This window comes from Biomphalaria glabrata, chromosome 10 (assembly GCF_947242115.1).
Source record: "Biomphalaria glabrata chromosome 10, xgBioGlab47.1, whole genome shotgun sequence".
Lineage (NCBI taxonomy): Eukaryota > Metazoa > Mollusca > Gastropoda > Planorbidae > Biomphalaria > Biomphalaria glabrata.
In genome coordinates this window covers 13,770,081-13,790,018 of record NC_074720.1, presented here as the reverse complement: position 1 = coordinate 13,790,018, position 19,938 = coordinate 13,770,081, and the positions used below count along the sequence as shown (strand labels likewise).

Sequence of the window (19,938 nt, the reverse complement as noted above, 5' to 3'; positions counted from 1 at the left end):
GAGTTCATTCAGCGACTACACATAGGTATCTTGGTGCATTTCATGTTCCCTGATCAATGAGAGGCGGTGATAGAGTCTGACCGAGTGGGGTACGAACGAGTTTTTGTACCGCTCTGTTCTTGTTTTGATTAACGGCAGTCGCCCTCTTCGCGACGACCTGACATAGTTCTGATGGAGCCGTTGTCTTCCAAGATTTTTTAGATTTTTCTTAGGCACTTTTGTTCAAAAAGTTCCTTTAAATGTGGTATTGTTGTGAGTGTAATTTTTGATGCTTTTTTAATGATGTTTTCTAGGCGTAGTAAAAGTTTAGAGGAGGCGTTGCCTTGCCAACAAGTTATTCCGTATGTTAGTAGATTTTGTATAGTCGCGCCGTAAAAAGTCTCAAGGATCTTCTTGTTTAGTTTAAAGCTATTGAGTTTGTTTTTGTGACATTCAGTTCTAGAAAGTTGTCAGTGCACCAGTTTGTAAACTCTTCTATCGAGCTTCAATACTGAGTTTTGTCTCCTGAAATAAGACCGACTATGGCAGTATCATCAGCGAATTTAATGAGTTTAACTGAGTAATAGATGCTTCTTATGTCATTAGTGTAAAGAGTGTACAGTACAGGAGAAAGTACACAGCCTTGTGGAGCACCCGTACATAGTACTCGAGTTGACGATTTGGTGTTATTGACTTTAACATACTGGGGGTGTTGGGTTAAAAAGTTTAGAACCCATGCTTGTAAGTAATGGCTTACATTTAAGTTACTCAGTTTGTTTATCATTAGATGTGGATGTGGCTGAATGGTATTGAAAGCTGAGGAGAAATCTACGAAGAGGACTCGTGCATATGTTTTGGGTATATCAAGATGCTTATAAAGCTGGTCCAAAAGCAATAGAATGGCATCCTCAGTTCCTCTAGCTGCTTTGTATGCAAATTGGTGAGGGTCTAGGCTGTTATTGACTTTTGCTACAAGTTGTTTAAGCATATATTTTTCAAAACATTTCATAACAATAGGTGTTAGCGCTACTGGGCGGAAATCATTTAAGCAATCTATCTAAATACATGTAAACAAAAGTTTTCTTCAAGATCTATTTCTTCAATGTCATTCCTCACTAGTAGTAGATAATTGTCAGAGTAAATATGAGAGATTATCCTGAAATCAATACTACCCTCTCTCTCCTCAAGATAAGAAGAACCACGTTACTTATTATTTCTGCAGCACTTATTGGGCTTCTCTTAAAAGTGTAGCAACTAAACACCCACACTAAAGCCGTCTTTGCAAGACACATTCAATTTACTATCTCTTGGTCCCAAGTTACAGTATGTGCAACCAGGGAGCCATAGCGACCTACTTCTCCCCTTACTAAAAGTATAAGTTCTTTTATGGTTAAAAAAGCAAAACCTATGTTATTAGGATGTTTTTAATATTTAAATTCTATTTGTACATTAATTATTTTACCAAGCATGTTAATGCATGATCCTAGTGTTGCCTGTCACAATGCATTTGGTCAAGGCTCATTGGACTTAGGGTTTCAGTGCTGGGTTTGTTTATATGAACAAACAAATGTTTTGTATTGAGCCTGAACCTCTCCTTCCTTAGTTAGTTGTCCCAGGGATTTAAGCCACTAGGTCACACATCTCTTGATCAGACTATGTGTACCTGTACCTGGCTATCAATAATAGCCCCCCCATCCCTTACATCATTCAGCTTATAGTGGTGTTTTTTTTTTTTACAAAGCTTATATCAACTCACTCTGTCTGTCTGTCTCTCTGTCTGGTAAAAAGTGTGCACACATTATTTCTCCCACACCCATTCTTTGCACAATTATTTATTGACAAAGAGAAGACATGAATCATAAAATAAATGTAACCAATTAGACAATTAACTACTGGTAATTAATTGTTTTGATTGATAACAAGAAGGGAAACTAATACTTCATTATTTACAGATATGGCTAAATTTGTTGGATTTAGTCCCCTTAAATAAATGTTAATGCTATTTCTTCCTCATGCATAATCAGATTGATACATTAAACAATTATTTTTTGTACCTAACAAAACATGAATTAGTAGACAAAAGTACTCAATTAGACAATTAGTCAATTAATTATTTTGTTTGATATTAAATAATAAAATGACTTGCACATTATTGGTAGATATGGTTTAAAGGGCAGATTTCTTCTCTTTAAAAAAAAAATGGATTTTTAAATATTTTGCTCGTTCAATAGTGCATCTAGGCATTCTCCTATTATGCTCAGTATGCTAAAAATGTTTACACCCGCATGAATATAGATTATGAATCCGTAACTGCTTCTTATTATAAAGTTATAATTAGATGAGAGAAAATGGGATGAACACAAGCTATTTGTCTGTGAATCTTGAATCACTAATGGGACAAAACAAAAATATTATGTCTGTTTGTTTTTGTATTTGGTATTTTGTATTACCTTTTTATGGTAAAATAGCAAAACTTATGTTATTAGGGTGTTTTTAATATTTAAAATCTTTTGAACTTTTTTTGGGTTGTTCTTTTTTGAACAAAAAAAATTCTTTGGGGATGAGGGGGAGGGGGATATTTTATTTTTGCTAATTGTTTTACAGACAATTTAAGATTTTCTATATTTATTTTCACTTTTAGTGTTAAGATCACCTAACTAGATCAGATTGAAAAATCATGATAGAAGTCAAATTTTTTTTCTTTACTTACTCATTTAATTTCAGTTGAAAAGCAAAAGTATTGGTCTAAGGCAATATGAATATAAATGTAAAGTTCTTCTTGTTATTATCATTTTATTTTTTACAAATGCACTGAACTTTGTTAAGTCTAGTCTTATATTTGCAACCTTACTGATTATTACAAGTAACAAAAGTAGACATATTTTATTGCGTGAAGTGCATGTTTTCTATTGAGCTACTCATACATTTGAAATAGCTATTCACCTCAAAACAGAGTTTAGTTAATGAACCCCATCATCAATGATAAATCAAATTATCCTACATATTTTTTCTTTGCATTCTATAAATAATAGATCTATAATATTTTAAAATCTCCTTGCTTTTCAGTTATTCAGGAGTTTTTAGTTGGCCAAGTCATTTTTGGAAATATTATGAGTTCTGAGGCCCTAAACGAACAAAAATTATCGACTGTGGCTACATGCCTATCTAGTGAAGTGTCTGCTGACCCCAATGAGTCTGAAGGAAATAATGACAAGTCTAATGGAAATTTGAATTGCAATCATCCTAGTAAATATAGTAGCCAGGAAGAAAAAGGCAGTTTAAATTTAGGAGAAAACAGTTGGGGAGAAACAATTCCTGACACCCCTGAGTCTGATAATTTGAATGTAGCTCTTGGTGAAAGCAAAAATACTTTCAGCTGTGAGCATAGTAAGGAAGACCTCATTCAATCTCTTAATGATAATGATAATAGCAACATTCAGGATGTTGATGACATTGACAATAGCTATTCTGCAGTAAAAAATATTGCAGAAGGTCTACAAATTAATACATTTCAATCTGACTCATCTGTGTTCCCACTAGATCAGAACTGTGAAGATGTTGATATGGAAGATGTTGAAAAAAAGGAACTTTTGAGTGGAGAGTCCGATGAACCTTTATCGTCTAAGACTAATCAGAGATGTGAACAATCTGTAAATAAAAAAGATAGTCTTAAAAACCAACAACATAAAATTATTAGTCAAACCATTGATGATGTGACTTCGTCTGAAGATATACAGGATACAAACTTACTTTCTAAGCTGAACCAACCTGATGTTCCAAAAGAGGTTGAAGATGTTGAGATGTTAGATATAAGTGTTGAAAATGTGGGAATATACAATACATGTAACAACTTTGAAAGCACGACTACACAATCATCAGAAGATCTAAATAAAGACATTATTGAGAATTCTGAAAGCAGCAATAAACAAGACCATACATTGCAAAATCAGAATATAAATAAAACTTCAGAGATCAAAATAGATAACGATAACTTTATAGAAAGCCAGCCTGATCAACCGTCTATTCAGTCTTTAGAAGAAAAAGATTTCCCAGATTCTACAGCGCTAACTGAAGGGGTAACTAAAGACAACACAAAGACTGAAAGTGAAGATTCTAGAGAAGATCAAAGTAACTTACCCAATTCACAGCACCCAGAAAGTAGACAGCCTCTGGATTTCACACCAAATTCTGATTGCTCGGAGAACGATCAAATAAAAGCCGAAGTAAGCCAAACATCTCAACAGTTTTCACTGCCTTCAGAAGAAAAAGTTTCACCAGACTCCAGTCAAGGCTCTAAGCTCTTTGAGTTAGAAGCAGAGAAATCTGATAGCAAAGATTCTAGAGAAGATCAAACTGATCTGCAGTTTTCGCAATCCTCCCAAAGAGATACTCCAGATTCCACAGAGAAAGAGACAGGGGAAAAGGCTGAAGGAGCGATAAACGATTCACAGACATTGGAAGAAAGTATTTGCCCAGATTCTACACAGGATCTTGAAAACACAGACAAAAAGGAGTCTGAAGAAATGGGTGCCTGTGCAAGCAAAAATCAGGACAATGCATCTGATGATGATGTAAGCATTTTATTTATTTATTTTTTTCAAACAATTGTATAAAGTGTTTTGTATATACTTAATTATAATGTCATGTTTTATAGATTTGCTAGAAATAAAGGAAACTTAGCATGATGCAAGATTGGGGTTTTCAAATATTGAAGTAATTGAAAAACTTAACATTTACAAGGACTGAACAAAACAAAAATAGTAACCCTCCTCCCAATCTTTCTTCCAAAATAAAAAATAAATAAATTTTGTTAGCTTAAAATATACATGCAAAGACGAGTAGAATAAATAGAAAATATGTTACGAATCTCACTATCCAGGCTCTCTGCAAACTGCACCATACACCAACAACTTGAAGAACTTGATAACTCAGGGCTCCAAAATAACGTAACAATTTAATGGTTGAATAAATAACAGCCAATACTGTACAATTGTACACTGCACAAATATCTCTCCGATAACACCGTACCGCTGTATCAACTCTAGCACTGGCCTCTCCGTCTCATTCCGGGCTTGCACTTGGTTCAACAGTTCAGGACTGACTTCACACACTAGGCTCGTTGTGTCGGACTCGATCGCAGACCAAGATTAAGACGCCGTTCGTCTCAACTGTACTTGACAGTACTCCGCACTGAACCGTTGTAATGCTCCGTACAGAACCACACCGTTGAACTGTGCTGTAGTCGACTGTGTTCTGAACCCCTGTCGTGAACCTTCTGTCGTGGACTGTGTTCTGAACCCCTGTCGTGAACCTTCTGTCGTGAACCTTGCTGTATTGAGCCCCTTTTTTTTCTCAACCGTCTTGACTGCGACACCTCCGCTCTTATATAGGGTCCCTACTGGCCTTCTCGAACCGGACAGAACGCCGCTCGACGTTTCTAGGTGGTCAGATGACTACAACTCTCGTGACGCTCCTGAGCTCTGTTCACGATGTCGATCCTTCCCGAACCGTCGTGTTGACACTCGTCTCGGCTGACCGTCGTAACTCGTCACGGTTGTCCGCTCGTCTATCGCTGGCCTGGGGCAATTTGCATCAGCTGACTACACTCACACCACAACCCCCATCTGTGCCACCACCAGGTCTATAACACTGCCCCCTCCTTAGATCTCTCCGTCCCGGACAGAATCAAACTCACCATGAAACGGATGGGGTCGATTGATGTGGACGACTTTCTGCTAGTACCGGTGGCTTCCTTGTATCCAGCAAATGACATCTGTGATCCTTTTAGCTACACAGTAAGGGCCTTCCCAATCTCTGTGATGCTTATAGGACCTTCCGTTTCTTCTCCGGGGGTTGTCTAGCCAGACCAAGTCGTTCTTACGGAACCTCGAGGCATTGAACCTATTGTCATTCCTTGCCTTCATTTGGTCACTGCTGCTGTTGATGTTTCTGCGGGCTAAATTATGAGCTTCCTTCATTCGGAAAATGGGGGCTACATTTTCATCTTTTACCTGAGCATCTTGGCTTTTCTCGTCTGACCGCGGCCCGGGAGCTTGCACCTCAAATCGACGACAATCGATGATCACCCCCGTTTCTTCAGCCTTCCTGCAGGGTCTGGATACTGTTCTCGAGATATGTTGGTTCCCTTCTTGTCGAAAAGATCTTTTTGCGCAGTTTCTTTGTAGGTGGCCAAACCCACCACAGTTCCAGCATAGTTTTCTCACCCCATATTGACTTTGTTGTATCTGCATGATTCTACATTTCTCTAGGGCGTCGTTCAATTTTCTCAGTTCCTTGCGACCTTTATCTTTAACCTCCAGCCTCTGGTCCTGGTAAATGTTCTCGGACTCGTCTTTGGCAGCTTGGTATAAGAGAGCGTACACAAGGGCTTCACTGGCTTTGTGCTTGCCACTAACTCTGATGGCTTTCTTCAGTTCGGGGTCTCGAAGTGCATCAGCAAACGCATCAGTAATGATTATTTCCAGGAGGTCTTGCGTGCCTTTGGGTAAGCGAAATGTCTGCCTCCAACTCCCGTAGAGTTTCATTTGATTGCTGTCGTCGGGTCTTCAATTTCACTCGATACAATTCTGGCAGATACTCGTCACCGTAACAGGGCTCCATCGTCTTGACAAGAGCAGCGTAGTCTTGTGGGTTTGGAATGGACTGCTGCAGTTCGGAGGCCTTTCCTCTTAGGGATAATATAAGGGCTGTTGCTTTCTCCTCCTCACTGTTCCATTGGTTAACTCTGGCCGCGGCGTCAAATTGTAGCTTGTAGATGGACCAGGACATGGATCCATCAAACACAGGAGGCTTTACCTTCATGGAAGCTTCGGGTACAATCGACATCACATTTGCTTTCTGCATCTTGGTAAAGTCTCTGTAAACTTACGTCTTTATTTCTTCGATCTTTTTCTCAACAGCGTAGACTCTCTGGTTCATCTGTTCTTCTATGGTGGTGATGTATGCGTTGGTTCATAGCTAATAACTCGGTTTTCTTTCCCGAGACCATGACATCTATCTTGGCATCTATCTTGGAATTGATGTTTCCTAGTATTGAGTTCAAGAGCTCCTCCATATCTGGTTCCACTTGAAAAAGATACGTGTCTGGATCTTCCTCTTCTTCCACTATGTCTTCCTGGAGGCGTGCTTCTAAGGTTTCCTTATTTCCATTTGTCTTCAGCCCTCGATCACGTAGCTCTCGCTTCAGTTCTTTCACTTCGAGTTCATACAGCAGTTTCAGATGAGCCATAGTAGATCCGTTCCTATCCGATTCGATCCGATCCCACTTCTGACACCAGTGTTACGAATCTCACTATCCAGGCTCTCTGCAAACTGCACCATACACCACCAACTTAAAGAACTTGACAACTCATGGCTCCAAAATAACGTAACAGTTTAATGGTTGAATAAATAACAGCCAATACTGTACAATTGGCAACACGTACACTGTACAAATATCTCTCCAATAACACCGTACTGCCGTATCAACTCTTGCACTGGCCTCTCCGTCTCGTTCCGGGCTTGCACTGGGTTCAACAGTTCAGGACTGACTTCACACACTAGGCTCGTTGTGTCTGACTTGATCGCAGACCAAGATCAAGACGCCGTTCGTCTCAACTGTACTTGACAGTACTCCGCACTGAACCGTTGTAATGCTCCGTACAGAACCACACGGTTGAACTGTGCTGTAGTCGACTGTTCTGAACCCCTGTCGTGAACCTTCTGTCGTGAATCTTGCTGTATTGAGCCCCTTTTCTCAACCGTCTTGACTGCGACACCTCCGCTCTTATATAGGGTCCCTACTGGCCTTCTCGAACCGGACAGAACGCCGCTTGACGTTTCTAGGTGGTCAGATGACCACAACTCTCGTGACGCTCCTGAGCTCTGTTCACGACGTCGATCCTTCCCGAACCGTCGTGTTTAAACTCGTCTCGGCTGGCCATCGTAACTCTTCACGGTTGACCGCTCGGCTAGCGCTGGCCTGGGGAGATTTGTGTCGGCTGACTACACTCACACCACTACCCCCATCTGTGCCACCAACTGGTTTATAACAATATTTTTTTCTTATGATGAGTTAGACTAGTAATACTTTTATTTATATAGACTAAATAGACTAAAATCTCTTGTAAAAAAAGCAACAACAACAAAGAACAGATTTTTAAATTTAGAGATAAATCTATATTGCTAGTATCATATCTAGAAAGTGATATGAAAAATAGAGCTCTAGAAGTAATCTTGGTTAGAACTGGGAAAATATTTGAGTGCCCAATCTAATGTATTTGCTATGCTTTGACACACAAAATAAATCAAAGCATTAAGTCTTATTGTGTTCATATTGAACACAAATTTAGACATTCCTAATTACTTCTCACTTCACTTGATTTGTTGTATTCTAGTTATATTTTCTAGCTATTTATGGGTTAAAATTTTATGTCTATGTGCCAAATTTTACTACTCTGAAAAAAGGCAAACATTTTATTACCTTACAGCCACATAGAAATTTAACTCACAAAAATATGCATACAAAATACTGTTGAGCTTAAGAATATCTACTATTTATATGTTGTTGTTTATTTTTAAAAACAATTTGTATTCTACATTCATTTATGCATCCACTTTTTATTAAGAGTTCTTTCCCATTAATAAATTGCCTTTTTTATTTAATTTATTTTTTTCATTTGCAATTTATAGTGGAATCCAAAAAAAAAGTATTTGCATTAATTAAAATTTCCCTAATTTCAATTTACTTCAGATTTTTTTTTCTTTCTTTGTCCCTATTGAAAAAAAAGGTGGTATTTACAATGTCAGTTATGCCTGGTTCTTGATATCTGAATAAAACATGAACAGTTTTTTCAGTGCGCTGTATGCTATTTTCACTCATCCATAAGTCAGTGGTCACCTGCGGCATTCATCAATACTTTAGCATGTTGCTATCAGTGGATTTTTTTTTACCATCCAATGGCATTTGGCATGTTACATTTTGTGTAGTCATGAGTGAGATGGAGTTTTCTTGTGAGGGACAAGGACTGGCAGACTGACACTTTTCCTATTCCCCTTTCTCCAAGTCACTCTGCTTTTTGGGCTTGTACAATTTTATATGTGAACATTGGACTTTCAGACTCTCTCTCTCTCTCTCCCCCCCCCTCCCCAAATACTATGAAGAAAAATACCTTCTCATTTGAAGACTTCCTCAACAAGGGAAGTAACATTGTAATATTATTTCCTTTGTTGAAGTGTTTTTAGCATTCTTCTAACTTTGGAGTCACAACTTTTATCTTCCACTTCAAATTAAGTGGATTCCACTAGGTGTTGTTTTTATTTTTCTGGTTTTATGTCAGGGACCTAGAAAAAAATCTGCATCAAAGAGGAAAGAAAACGTAAGACATTTATTTTTATTTTAGAATTCTCAGTTTATGTTTTGCTGTGTATTTGAGTTGATTTTTTTTTATATTTCATTCTGCATAGAATGATGCTTGAAAAAGTTTCTTGTTTTGGCATATTTCCATGAATAAATATTTATATCTATCTATCTATCTATATATATATATATATATATATTATTTTTTTTTTTAGAGGAATAAGAAATACCGTTATGGTGACAAAGATACTGAAAGATATAGAGCAGGGTATCCTGTAAGTATTTTTATTATTGATGTAATCTAGTTAAAAATTGTGTAATATATACAGTACTTGCTAAAATTGTAATTAGTAACATTTGTAATTGGCAACAGATTGAAAGATGTGGGTGAACAAAAGCATCAGTTCCAGTAGAAAAAAAAATCTTTTTTTTTTTTATAATTACCCGCTCTTCCGGGTATTTAGCTGGTGAAATTATATATAAATTACTATGCATTTTGTTGTGAATGTAGTGTTTTATGTGATATTAATTATATATATATATATACAAGTTACTGATTCTTTTTAGGGACTAAAGGGTAATATAAACTGGAAAGACAATTACAAGTTTTACATGGGAAAGATTGAGTCTCAACCAAATGGTATGTAATTGTTAATAGAACTTAAAACCATCTACACACATTTAGTGCAGGAAACCAAGTCTAATCCTGAAAAGTATGAATGTCCTAAGAACACTGGGTTTCTGCTACTTGTCTTGAAACATTTTAAATATAGAGTGATGATGACTTTAAATGTTTTCAAATGAACAAACCTTTCAGTTTAAAGAATGAGATGAAAAAAAAAAGGCCTAACTAATGGTACTAAGTTTAAATTCTCATGATGGCTAAGAGTTGGAATTTTTAATGTGTCCAAGTGTATTGTAAATATGTATATATAAAACTTTTGTTTTTAAAATGGGTTGAGCTAGGATTTGTTAGTATGTTACGATATTGAATGGTTGGAACACATGTTTTTTGCATGTTTTTCTTAAATTTTGACCGATTTGTAAAAAAATAATGAATACAAATAAATTTAATGTGTGACAATTGTCTGTGTATGATTTCTTTGATTCCCCATGGGCACGACTTTGTTTTAGATTTTTATTTGAAATCTCTGAAAGTTCTGAAGTTCTTAAGAGTTTTCTTAAGGAATTTTAGGAATCTGAAGTCCACCCAGCAGTAGCATGTTTCAGACAGATACTTTGATGAAGAAATAGCTCAATTATCATTGCCATCTAAAATATATTTCATTTCTACACAGTCATTGGCATACTTCAAGACACTATTATAAAAATCTCATTTTATACTGGTGAAAGACACATTTGTCCTAATCTCATTTTATACTGGTGAAAGACACATTTGTCCTAATCTCATTTTATACTGGTGAAAGACACATTTGTCCTAATCTCATTTTATACTGGTGAAAGACACATTTTTCCTAATCTCATTTTATACTGGTGAAAGACACATTTGTCCTAATCTTATTTTATTTCATACTGGTGAAAGACACATTTGTCCTAATCTCATTTTATACTGGTGAAAAACACATTTGTCCTAATCTCATATTATACTGGTGAAAGACACATTTGTCCTAATCTTATTTTATTTTATACTGGTGAAAGACACGTTTGTCCTAATCTTATTTTATACTGGTGAAAGACACATTTGTCCTAATCTCATTTTATACTGGTGAAAGACACATTTGTCCTAATCTCATTTTATACTGGTGAAAGACACATTTGTCCTAATCTCATTTTATACTGGTGAAAGACACATTTGTCCTAATCTTATTTTATACTGGTGAAAGACACATTTGTCCTAATTGCCGTGTTGGTATTACAAGTTCTATCTTTTCTCTTAAGGTGACTATATTGATAAGATTCACAAATACTGGGAAAAAGATTACAATCGTTTGGAACAACATCATGGATATATACAGTGGTAAGTTTTTTTAATATATTTTTTTATGTACTTTTCTTGAAGTATTTAAAATTAAATCATAAATCAATGCAATATGTTTTCTTAAAAAAAGAGTCATTGTTTGAGGGAACTGGGGGGAAAAAAAGGAGTTGGGATTTTATTATTCTTTTCTTAAGGTTTGTGCATTCTCATGTAACATTTTATGTCAAAAAGACTTAGTTGTTTTGTAAATGACATTTGGGATTCATTTAAAACTAAAATCAACATCTCAATCTTTTGTTAGTTTACATTTTTTTCTATTTAAAAAAAAAGACTTCTACTTCTTATGTATAGTCTTGCTTTTTTAGTCTGTCCTGTAGAAATCTTAATTATCTCAATTCATTGGCTCTTTTGACTATTCAGACCATCCATTTCATTCTTGAGAAGGGCACTTGAAAAGAATCATTTTGCACGTTTGAATAGGACAACTATTTTTGACTTTTTATCTTTTGAAATGTGTTATAAATTTGCAATTTTAAATGAAATTTTCATGTATTTGTACAGTTTACTCTTTAATTTTCTGTCCTTAAGTCTTTTAGATTTAACATATATCTATAGATCTTTGCTAAGAAAACTATCCCACTGGCCTTATTTACTGGACTGAAAAATCCATTATTGTTAGTTTATCATAATCATATAATCATTATTTAGTTGTGAGTCTGTATGCTACTTAAGCATGTTCAGTGCATGCTAGCCCTATGTCTTTTATGAAGTGGAAATCTTGGGAAAAGGTTTCCAAGCTATCTTTTAAGTGTTCAGCAATCTCATCTGGATCCATGGATCATCACAATCTATGTGCTGCATTTGTTGTCAGACATCTCTAACTTTATTCCAGTATTTATACTAGATTTGATCCTAATAACTAGTTGGTCTTATTACTTGAACATGTCCAACCCACTATGAATGAAAACTAATATTTCATTAGTTATGACCAAATTGTACACCAAAAAGGTATCTAGCCAATATACAAACAAGAGCTACTTTAGCTTTTTTTATTTTTTTTTTTACAAACTAATAGCTATGAGCAATGATGTCATTCACTAGTATGTTCTACCCTAAGAAAAGAACACAGAAAAATTAACTTCTGACATTTGGATGTGTGTTCTAGCAATGACTAGTACAACTAGAATTAGGTCAGAAACTATAAACTGCCCTCTAGTAATACTGGATTGGTTCAGCTGGATTAGTTCATATTACTAGTTTGGCTTAATCTATGTATGTGAATTTTATATCGATATTTAAACATACTATTATTCTTGTTTATGCATTGAATGTATTATTTGCAACTGAAGGTATCTTCTTCTTTCTCATAAGAGTTGAATCTATGACTTTTGAAACTCAGGCCTAAGGAAGCTTGTCTCCATCTGTCTATCTGAATAAACTGTCTGAGAAAGATCCAAGCAGATGTAAACTATTACATACCTATTACGTATGGCTCATATCCCTAGGTACTCGAATTAGAAGTGAGGCCAATGGCTGAGCACATCAGGGAAACTCTCCCATATTCCTTCTCTGTACCACATCAGCCGTGCAGGTGTCCTTTGAGGAATGGTGTTTGCATAGTGACATGTTTGTTGGTGCTTTCTTCCATTCCCGCCAGTGTAATGGACTTGGTCCTTATGCACCCAATGGAGGGGGGGGGTTCTTTTTTGCTTTCCTATTGGCCGTATCATCTCTTCTAACAACCCTTTCCACCTGAGCGCCATGGTGAGGCTGAGAAGCCTTGCCCGGGCAACTATACACTATTCAGCACTTACAAACTTTGTTCATTAAAAAAAAAATTACAAACCATTTCTTCATTATTTAATGGGATATTTGAAATTTATCTTTTTTTTCCCACCTCAGAAGATGGCTTCTTTTCTTTACTTAAAATATCAGCAACATTGTAGCTAGCTTTACAACCAAGTCATTTTTTTTTCTCTTTTTTTTTGGTAAATATTCCCATCAATCCTCCGATTTCTAGGCTTAGTTTAACAACCTTTTATTTGCGGTGGCTCAAACCAAAAATGGCGTCATATTTGTTTTATAATGTCGTTTATATGTTTTGTTTTGTTTTAAAGTAGCCACACTTTCTTTATAAAACAAAAATGTTGGCTTATTATCATGTTCCACAAAAAAAGTAAAGAACCGTGTCATTTTTCTTGGTTGAAAACGTACATTTTACACTCAGATACCTATTTCATAAATGCACAAACGTTTTTGCACATTCTAATTTTAAATTTTTTTTTTTTTTGGAAAAAGAGGGGATTTTCTACACTTTGTGCCGACATTTCGGCGGGCCGGATGGAATTGCGTCGTGGGCCGGATCTGGCCCACGGGCCGTACTTTGGGCATCACTGGTCTAAAGTATTGTTGGTATTTTTGGGGTCAAGATATGAAAGAAGGAGACAAAAACTTAGCATTGAAAACTTGCTCTGAAAAAATCCACCATTTTAAATGTGATTTTTTTTTCAGACAAAAATGTTGCCTTGTGTAAATGTTGTAATTGACAGGAGAAAATTCCTTATTTGTAATGATAGACACTTGCTTAAGTTTGATTAGATTTAGTGTAACAGGGTTAGTCTGATTAACTGAACTTGTACCTTAAGGTTATCTTTTACCTTTACCTATCCCTTAGTCTGTTGGACCGTTGGGGCACCAGGCAAGATTTGTCGAGCGTCATTCTCCATTCCTCCCTTTTTTTGCCTTGTTTAGAACCTCTCTCAACGGCAGGCCTGTCGATTCTTTAATGTTGTCCTCCCATCGCTTTTTCTGTCTGTTCTTTCTTCTTTTCCCTGGCACTGTTCCCTGAAGGAAGGTCTTTGCGAGCCCCGTAGATCTTGTAATGTGGCCAAAGGTTTTAAGCTTTCGTCTTTTCACAATAGTTAGCAGGTCGTCATGGGCTCCGATCGCTACAGTAACCCTGTCTCTGATTTCTTGGTTTGTGATGCGGTCTTTGAATGTGATGCCTAGGATACTTCTGTAGCATCTCAATTCCATTGCTAAGATCCTCCTCTCAAGCTCTGCATTCAACGTCCATGACTCGCAAGCATATAAAAATGTGGCCATGACCAGAGAGCGCATCAGTCTGATTTTGGTGCCGAGGGCTAAGCCCTTATCTTTCCATATTATTTTAAGTTTTGAAAGGGCTGCTGTGGACTGTGCTATTCGGGCCAATAATTCGGGTTTTGTTCCCTCATCTGAGACAATAGCTCCGAGGTATTTGAAGCTGTTAACACTAGTTAGCTTTTCACCTCCAATACTGATACCTCTTTTAAACTAAAAAAAAAAACAAAAAAAAAACTCAAACCTTAAGGTTAGTTCTCATTAAATCAAAATAGCTTATTAACATCTGGAGCTAAAGCACCAAGGCTTTGTATCTACAGGCTTGGTACAATCTGTACAGTGCTATGAGTCTGTATTAAAAAGATTCTTTATCAACTCTTTATTTCTACAGGATTTTCCCCATTCGTGAAGAAAGTATGAACAGTCTAGCACAGCCATTACAGTTACATGAAGCAGAGGTAATGGAAAACATATAATGATTTTTTGTTTTACATCCTTAAATATACATGTGTGTGACCAATTTTTTAAATAGTCTAGAATGTTATGTCATGAGTTACAAATAAATGCAGTTCTAAGCCTGCTGATGGCTGGATTTGCTATTTTAGGTTTTTAAGTCACTCTGGGTCTATTGGGTACTTAACTTAGTTGAGAAAAGTAAACTTGGTTGGCCATTATGCTGCGCCACTTCATTAACCTTTGGCCACAGTAACATTACAACTTGAAGTTCTTTTCACCACAGGCTACAAAGTTTCAAAGGGAAACTACTCAATTTACTATCTGTTTGAAATATTTAAACTTGTAGTAAAAAGATTTTTCGAAGATGCCATCATTTATTTTATGTGGGTCACATGCAATACATTGATATGTATAGTGCAATGAGGGAGATAACTTACTTTTTTTTTTAAACACAGCATAACCATATATTTACATTTATTTGTCAAAGTAAAAAAATTAGGGAATTTTAATTTGATTCCAGCTTGAGGATAATATTTTCATTGACCACTGTTTGTGTAGACTTTTCTTTGTGTCATTTGCATAGATTTGACATAATCTCTTCTGGAGTGGAAGTAATGAACTACACACAAGTTCACTTACTTTGTATTTCTAAAGACATATTATTTCTGATTGCAGGCCATTTTATGACACCCTATAGCTGAGACTTATTGTTTCTGATTGCAGGCCGTCATGGGAAACTATAGCAAAGACATATTATTTCTGATTGCAGGCCATCATAGGAAACCCTTTAGCTAAGGCTTATTATTTCTGATTGCAGGCCATCCAGAAAAACCCTGTAGCTAAGGCTCGTGTTTTGAAATCCTACAAGATGATGCTTGGCTTCTATGGCATGAAACTAGTAGATGAGGAAAGAGGAACAATTCAAAGAGCTAAAAACTATCGGGAGTGCTTTGAAAATTTGACTTAGTAAGTAGACTGTTGACTTAAACTAGTAGGACATTTGTTGAGACTAGTAGAAATAGTCTTGCAGACTAGTAAGACTGCTGTTGGAGAATAGTAGAATTATTGTTGTAGACAAGTAAGACCTGTTGAAGACTATTTAGACTGCTGTTGAAGGCTATTAAGACAACTGTTTTAGACTGGTAAGATTTCTGTTGTAAACTAGTAAGACTACTGTCACTATATGCTTTCACTTGTTAACTTGATACTCTTCTGAAACATATTGCATGGGTTGTTGAATGCAAATACAGTTAAATATCTACTTAATTAGAAGTGGTAGGGAATAGGAAATGACTTTGAATAAAATGGATAGCACTTCAGCATAGGGGAATAGATACGGATTTAATACACTAGCTTTGCTTGTAAAGTCTTCAAACAACAAGAGGGTATTTCATATTTTATTTATGCTCATGCTCCTTTAGTATTTTTTTCTTTGTTTGTGTGCATTAAAGCCAGTCAATTGACACATTCTCAGTACTATCTCTCCCCAAAATTACCTGCCTTACTAGATGACAAATGTATTATTATATTCTATAACAGGCCATTGAAACCTCTTGATTGTGGAAATATCTTTATACAGACGAGTGATAAGTTATTCAATATGATGGCATTATGATAGACGAAGAATAGATACATTTGGTTGAAATTGTTGAATGATACTTGTTAGGGTATTTTTATTTTATTTTTTTCTTTTCAAAATAATCAGGACTTATCTATAAATGAGTTTCATTTACCAAAGTTTGTCTATATGTGCCTTATTCAAAATGTGAGCAGTTTTATTGATAGAAAACATGATTTTACTATTATTTTGTTTATTTGTAAGTACAAAGTAGAGTGATTTTGATGCACATTTTAAATGTATCACAGGTCAAACAGTAACCTTGTAGAACTGTACTGAACATTGCTAAATTTTACTTGTGAACTACTGATATGATAATCACTTAATTTAGTAGAAAACTAAAAGCATGAAAAGTTTAAGGGGAGGAGGACCACCTGAGGCTATTTTTTTTATTTTTTAACCAAATGCATTCATATTTGGTATACATATATATGGAGTTAATCTAATGTAAAAAATGTAAAAAAAATCTTTTAAAATTTTTTGGTTGCCATGGAAACGCCGCCATATTGGATTTTTTAAGGTAACTTTAAGCTGTATCTACTCCTACAGTATTTATTGAAAATGAATGAAATAACTTGAATTTAATACTTAAACAATGTATCTAGAAAGATATAGACTTAGAAATTGAATAAATCTTTTTACTTTTTAAATATTTTTATTCGAACTTATGATATGTTTTTTTCTATAAAAAATGACAATTTTGGAGACAAAATGTTGAAAATTAAAAAAATGAAGACAAAAATTGAAAAACTGGCTCTATATAATGGAACTACATTATGTTGTTAACATATATTCCAAATTTCATAAGAATCCATCAATAAATAAAAAAGTAGATACAAATTGAAGAAGGTGACCGAAGCAAAAATGTGATTATCGAGAAAAACACCTAAAAAGAAACAAGTCTTTTTAAAATGATTTAAACAGTATTCTCCATAGGTAGGGCCAATTTTTTCAATTAATTTTATTTCTCTGCAAGCTTAAGCTGCTCTCCTTAAGTGACATCTGTGTTAAATAGCTTTATTTCTCTTTTATACTGAGTTTGACAGGTTTTTTTTTAGGTCCCATTTTTTGAAAGCTGATGACTATGAATAGTAATGGAAACATGCAATCATTTTTTAAGTCATACAAAAATCCAAAGCCAAATTTCCAACAGATCCAAGGACTGAAAAGTTTATTCTTTTAAATTAGATACATTTTGTTTTGCTTGAGTTACTTTTGGGTGAATCGTCTCATTTGCATTCTGGGTGGCTCCCGAGAAGCGCCACTGTAAAGGTTTTGATATGACAACTGCTGATACAAATGTTCCAAGAGATTAGCAAGTAAATCATATTTTAAGAAATGCTAACACATCAAATACTTTTACAGGAACTTTGTCCAGTGCGACAGCAAAGTTAAAATAACACCATGAAGAAACTCCGGTTGGGTGATGTGGTTTGGTAGAAGAAATCCAGTGGCGAATAGTGGCTAAAATGGCATTTCTTATTTTGTCCACATGATGATAATTTCTTATAGCTATTGCATAGCATGTAGAAAGGTTGTTTTTTTATAGCATTCTTAGTTGAATTACCATAGCCTAGGTCACCTAGGCTGATCTTATCCTTACTTCAGAATAAAACATGGCTGCGGAGAGAACCAAGTAGTTCGAAACCTGTAAGGTCGACGAATTGTTCTGTTTTACGACAATACCTGGGCTCAGATCTGTTCATAAAACTCTCAATAACAACCTGGTGTTTCCATAAGACAAGGTTGTTTATCTCTGTGTAAACTTCTGCCCTGATCTTTTCCATAAAATTTCAGTTGATTGCATCAATGCCGAAGAACCTTTAAAATAAAAATTAAAAAAAAGATTGTAAAGTCAGCTGAATTATTTTTTTAAAATAGTTTTTCTAAAAAAAAAATATAAGTTAGTTTTAATAATATCAAAGAAATACAATGTGATTTCTTTTTTTATTTATCTATATCCAGAAATTTAAGTATTGTATTGTATAATATAGTCTAGAATTAGCCCAGCCCTATGTACAGTAAAAAAAAAAAAATAGATCCATTGATGTTTGTTTTTTCTACAATAGTGATAACATTTATATCGAAAGTTAGAATAGTTAGATCTAGATCTATTTCAATAATAAAAATTATTTTACCTGGGTAGTTGAGTCTTGTTTCCAAAGTGAATGTCAGTGGTAACTAGACTAGAACTTGTAGAGAAGAAAATTAGTTATTATCTAGGTCTAAGTCTAGATCATATCTTGTAGTAGTGAAATTGTTGATAATCCAGCTAGATCTAGATCACATGTGTATTGCAAGCTTTGATAGGCTTTGGCTTTAGACCTACTTGATTGAGAGGCACCAGTTATCATGTGGTAAGGTCAGTAAGGATGTTTTTGTTTAGATCTAATTGATCATGTTGATGGGAATATGAATGAATAATCAATAATATAGCGATGTCGATAGGGAGGGCCTCATCTCAGCCTAGCCTGCCGGCTAATAGTCTTATAATGTCTAGATCTAGAATGACGAATCTAGACTAAGGTCTATTCTTTTTAGTTTTCATGCTAGATCTAGATGTTGAATAATAAGTCAACAGGTAGAGCATCTAAAACTATTTCATCAATGAAACGTAAACAACCATGTTTTGTTTATGTTCAAACTAATGTCGATAGGGGCGGAAGCCCAATGCCGACCAATCATTTTGTCGGAAATAATAAGATACTATAAATAAATATATTTTACACTCTCGGTGACCACGGGTTTCCGTTCAAAGCCGAAACGCTATTTATATTATTTCGGAGATACGGTTATTTTAGGAAAGTGTAAGAAACGACGGTTTCATTGATGCCAAATATGCCTAGGTCGAATATGACTACTCAAAAGTATTCAATGCGTTACCAAGGGTATTATTTACATGTAGATTCGGAATTAGATGAAATAAACATTATACATGCTGTAGAAAAATGACTAAAAACAATATTTAAAGTTAAAAATTACATATTTCAATGTTCAAAACTTGTAGATAAATGGATAAACTTTCAAATAATGAAATAAAAAAAAGTTCGATTTTTTAATTTTAAATATCGATATTTTGCTCCCTAGTGGTGGTCCTCCTCCCCTTAAAGTATGAGCCCTAACATGGATAACATGAGTGGACAAAGGAGTACAAGTTTGACTAATAACTATGTATAAAGTAGTTGTAGCTCTTGTACAGTTATTCACCATAGCCCCATAGAGAATCAAGTCAAGGTGTTATTTCTTAGGTGTAGGAAATTATTTTATTGTAGCCTCATAGAGTATCAAGTCAAGGTGTTATTTCTTAGGTGTAGGAAAGTATTTTATTGTAGCTCCATAGAGTATCAAGTCAAGGTGTTATTTCTTAGGTGTAGGAAAGTATTTTATTGTAGCTCCATAGAGAATAAAGTCAAGGTGTTATTTCTTAGGTGTAGGAAAGTATTTCATTGTAGCCCCATGGAGTATCAAGTCAAGGTGATATTTCTT

The 19,938-nt window shown here is 35.2% G+C and overlaps 2 protein-coding genes across 4 annotated transcripts in view; both read left to right on the top strand.

Annotated features, from left to right (window-relative positions):
- Positions 1-19,938, top strand: part of LOC106066567 (opioid growth factor receptor-like protein 1) — a 95,459-nt gene that overhangs the window by 29,608 nt on the left and 45,913 nt on the right. The window lies entirely within an intron of this gene.
- The window catches only part of LOC129921605 (uncharacterized), a 45,429-nt gene that overhangs the window by 22,971 nt on the left and 2,520 nt on the right, over positions 1-19,938 (top strand). For 2 of the 3 annotated variants that reach the window (XM_056044250.1, XM_056044252.1), the window contains 7 exons: positions 3,046-4,548; positions 9,319-9,356; positions 9,553-9,612; positions 9,905-9,977; positions 11,237-11,315; positions 14,770-14,836; positions 15,652-15,800. In XM_056044250.1, coding sequence (XP_055900225.1) covers positions 3,046-4,548; positions 9,319-9,356; positions 9,553-9,612; positions 9,905-9,977; positions 11,237-11,315; positions 14,770-14,836; positions 15,652-15,800 — 1,969 coding nt within the window. Of the gene's footprint in view, positions 1-3,045; positions 4,551-9,318; positions 9,357-9,552; positions 9,613-9,904; positions 9,978-11,236; positions 11,316-14,769; positions 14,837-15,651; positions 15,801-19,938 lie in introns of all 3 variants that reach the window. The other variant, XM_056044251.1, reaches the window with a different exon arrangement.